At 36.4% G+C, this 4677-nt stretch overlaps 1 protein-coding gene across 1 annotated transcript in view; it reads left to right on the forward strand.

Moving 5' to 3' along the window:
• The window catches only part of LOC127666645 (uncharacterized), a gene marked incomplete at its 5' end in the record, with an annotated part of 126832 nt that extends 122422 nt beyond the window's left edge, over positions 1-4410 (forward strand). Inside the window, 1 exon segment of the mRNA XM_052159628.1 lies at positions 4223-4410. Coding sequence (XP_052015588.1) covers positions 4223-4410 — 188 coding nt within the window.
• Positions 4411-4677: the final 267 nt, after the last annotated feature.

A 4677-nucleotide genomic window follows, 5' to 3' on the forward strand; every position in this document is an offset into this window, starting at 1 on the left:
AGGGAGATACAGAGAGAAACAGAAAGAGACAGAAAGAAAGAAAGAAAGAAAGAAAGAAAGAAAGAAAGAAAGAAAGAAAGAAAGAAAGAAAGAAAGAAAGAAAGAAAGAAAGAAAGAAAGAAAGAAAGAAAGAAAGAAAGAAAGAAAGAAAGAAAGAAAGAAAAAAGATATGGAGAGACAGAGACAAAGAGTGACACAAAGATACAGAGACAGAGAGGGAGAGAAAAAGGAAGAGAGGGAAAGGGAGGGAGAGAGACAGAGACAAACAGAAAGATAAACAAAAACAGCAAGGGAAAGAAAGAAAAATAAACAGAGACTGAGAGAGATAAAGAGAGATAGAGACAGAGAGACCAACAGAATCATAGAGACAAAAATACACAAGCAAAGAAACATGGAGACAGAGAGAGGGAGAGCCTGAGCTTGGTCTGGGCTTTTGAAACATCAAAGCCCATGCCAAGTGACACATCTATCACAAGGACATACCCCTAATCCTTCCCAAACAGTTCCACTAATTGGCAAGCAAGCATTCAAACATAGAGGCGTATGGGGGTCATTATCATTCAAGGTACCATAGAGACCACTCACCATCTTTTTCTTCTGTAGTAAATACTTTGTGGGTAGTAAGAAATCCACAAAAGCCTTTCTGTGTGTACTTCTATGTCATAAAATGATAATTGTCTCTATTCCCTAAGTGTTCTTAGTAAGTAACTGAAGATTTTTGTTCTCCACATTATTTCATGCTTAAACTGTACTGTTGGATGCCTGCGGATTAGAAGAGCCCTTGGTGGTGTCTGGATTTGATAAAGGAGAATGGGATGCTGTTCTTTACAGGTAGAAAAGAAGAAATTGATTCTTTTGGTTTCTTTCTTGGTTCAGAAAATAAAAAGTAATGTCCTGGGACATAATTTCCAGTCCCAATACCAGTATAGAAGCATTGTACAGTTCCAAGCAAACTTGTCTGGTTGACCATACTATTACCCATGTTTTTTCATCTGTCCAATCTGTTCCCGTCAATTACCAGTCCTCTGAAGCTAATGACATCATCTCTCCATGGGTTGATGGGTGAACTTGCTACAATGGGGCCAAATCATGAAAATCAACTGACAATAACAAACAGAAAATGAACAATTCATGTGTCTACTGAAAAAAGTCACAAGTATATGATACTCAGTACAATTCCAGACTCATTTGTTAATACTGTTTTTAAAATCCCTAAGTAATGGATAGCAAACATTATACAAATCCGTGTATGTAATAAAATCCATAGTATTTTGTATCAATGGGGAAAAAATTCATATTTCTTACTTGCAGAACAATTTTTAAATGAGGTAAACTCATTTGTAAGGATGGTCTTTAAAAGAAGTGTGTTGTCATCACATACACATCATAAAACAAGGAACACCATGCAAGAAATCAAGAAACACAAGTTCAATTTAATAGTAGTAGTAGTAGTAGTAGTATATTCTTTAACAATGTATAAGTGAATGTAATAAATGTTTAGTCATTCTTACCTTCCAGTACCATCTTCTTCCCCTCCCTCTCTAAAGTAAACCCTTCTTCTTGACTTAATTATGATTGTGTGTGTGTGTGTGTGTGTGTGTGTGTGTGTGTCCCATTGAATTAACTGTAATTATTTTCATGAACTTGGGTGGAAGATTATTTACTGGAGCATAGGCTACTTAAAATTGGCTATATCACTAAAGAAATGGATAACCTTCCACCAGCAATGATTAATTATCCATAGTCCTTCAGTGAAAATGGAGTCTCATACACTCCTCCACCAGGCATGCTGAAATGAGAATGCCCAATCTTGTGCAAGTCTTATGCAATTAACCACAGATGGGGTGAGTTTATGAACACAGAAGCTGTGCTGTGTCCCCAAGACGCTGTCTAGCATGGTTCCTTCACAGTCTCTGTTCTTGCAGTCTTTGCACACATTCTTTCTCACGATAGCCCTGAGTGTTTGACACAGATGTCCTGTTTAAGACCAATCACTCTTCAGACACTCTCCTCACTTTAAAAAGCTGTGAGTTTCTGTATGAACAACTTGCCCACTAATCAAAAGATAAGACTCTCTGACAGCAACTGAGTGCAGCATTCATCTATGGCTATAAATGTAAGTATTTGTAGGGCAGAAAACTGAGTTCTTATATAAACTTCCTAAATTTCTCCTTTATTCAGTGTTTTGATTAATAAAATGAGAGTCATAAGCCAATTCTCAGAAAATCATTTGACTCAGCTATAGAATTCTTTGAAGCTGTTAGGCTGCAACATGCGGAATTCCCCAAGTTGTTTGCCTGAAGCATTAGCAAAAACGAAGGTTAGCTAGGGGTGGCAGTTGAAACGGGCAGACATCAAATAAGAGTATTTCCTAATGTAAGATGTCCACTAAAGAGGAAGTGCTAATAAATATCTTTCCCACCAGAAAAACAAGAGTGGATTTCAGATTTCAAGAATACCATACATAATACCTTTTGACTTCATATTCTGAAACAAAACTTAGGCATATTTACGGTATATCATGTGGCATTCAACACATATATACATTGTATCCTGTTCAAATTAGGGTTAACTTAAGTATACCTCAGAGATACATCATATCTTTGTTATATAAATATTCAAAACCATTTCTTTTAGATTTTTTAACATTCTCATGTTATTGTTATTTCTTTAGCACCCTACTATGCAACAGGATACCAAGTCTTACTTTCCAATCTAGATACAACTTGCTGACTATTGATTGACTTGCCAAAATTACCTTCTCCAATTTAAATTTTTAAAACAATTTCCCCCCTCCTTTTTCAAAACTCACTTAAAAATAAATGGGAGAGTGAGAGAAAACCATATTTCCCTTTGCCAGAAACTAAGCTTCTGCATTTTGTTTTTGTCTATAATGATAGATGTAGGATGAGAAAAATGGGACTTTTTAGACTAACAATGTGAGGTTACTCACATGCTGTGTAATGAATCTGAAAGCAGCAGAGCTGCTCATAGCTCCTTAGAAAAACTCCAGAAGACAAAGAATTGCTGTTTCCATTATACTGGAATGTCCCTTAAATTTTTTTTTGTCTCCATTTCTAATTGAGATTGTTCTGTGAATCCAAAGGAAAAGAAAAAGGTCCCTTCAGTGCACTTTAAGGAACCTCAAATGATATTAAAAGAGAAACTGACCAATAGATCAGTGTCGTGGTGGTACCAGGGAAAGACTTCAGAAATGATTAAAAAGGAAGTGTGGAGATGGCAAATTGCTTTAAATGTTTGCTTTAATATCTAAAATCTCTAATGTGGCAGGCTTATTCTAATTGGAATCTAATATTAAATCAATATATAGAATATTGAATGTCATATATGGTGTGTTGGTTAGTTTTATGTCAACTTGATGAAACAAAGTTATCTGAGAGGAAGAAAGTTCAAGTAAAAAATGCCTCTGTGAGATTAGGCTATAGGGCATTTTCTTTTAATGTGACTAAGAGGAATCAGCTATTGTGAGTGGTTCCAGCCCTGGGCTAGAAGTCCTGGGTTCTATAAGAAAGCAGGCTGAGCTCAAGATTTAATATTTAGAAACATCTCAGTGTTTAAAAACAAATATCTAATTCACTTGAGCTTGTTTTATTTTCATTGCAGTCACCAAACTCTAGCATCCTACAAGCCTCTCCATGTACTGTGTTGGGCTTATTGAGTGTATTGAATTTTGCCGCAATAAAAGTATCTTGTAACAGGAAATTTGAATTATGTGGCAGAAATGAACCCTGGAAGCTACTGTCTATTTGAAGTCGTTTGGGTTTAACATTATCACTGAAGATGCAAAGTGAGTTTTGAACTAAGCAAAATACAATTATCCAGTCCATTATCTCTTAGAAACTCTTAGCCTCAAAACCTCAGCTATCATCAAGTACAACTTCCAGGCTAATGCAGCAGCCCACTGTCCCCACCTGGATGGCTCTTTTGTTTCCAAAGCCAGGCTGCTCTTTACTATCTATGACAGATGTCAGTGATATAAATTATTGTAAACTATTAGTTGCCTCAAACTCCCTGCCACCCCTCCTATTTATTGAGACCAGCTTTGTTTCCTAACAACCCCAATTAAGAACAGGTTCTGCCCTCATGAGTATGGAGGATGTTGCCTTATTTCTATGCATCTGACCTATGGCTGAATAAATAAGAATCACTTCTACTATTTAGTTTTCTTGCATTCACATTAAATTTCTCCTCCCTCTGCTAGAATCCTCAAGTGACTTCATTGTCAGTATCTTTCATCCTATCTACCTTTCTCTAGCTAAAGATGATCCCAATGACTTTCAAATACTCTACAAGAAGACTCTATGGTTCCAGGATATTCAAGTGGCCCTGAGTTTCCACATTGAAATGAATGGCAACCTCATCACCATGGTATTCTTCAGTGTGAAATAACTTTTGATAAGACATGTCTTCAAAAACCAGGCTGTCTCTCAACTTAAATGCCCCACACCAAAATCTCCACTTTCATGGATTGAGATGAAATGAAGAGGAAGTAGTTGATGTTGTGTTCCCCTAGGTTCACTTATTCATGACAAACTTATTTCATGGTTGTTGGTGGTATCATATACTCAGAATAATGTCAAATGTGTTATGTAGACAAGGTTGACACTTAACTACTGATTCTCCCATTTCAAGTTCCAAATACCTGGTATACAGTTG

The sequence above is a fragment of the Apodemus sylvaticus genome, chromosome 16 (assembly GCF_947179515.1).
Source record: "Apodemus sylvaticus chromosome 16, mApoSyl1.1, whole genome shotgun sequence".
In the NCBI taxonomy this organism is placed as follows: domain Eukaryota; kingdom Metazoa; phylum Chordata; class Mammalia; order Rodentia; family Muridae; genus Apodemus; species Apodemus sylvaticus.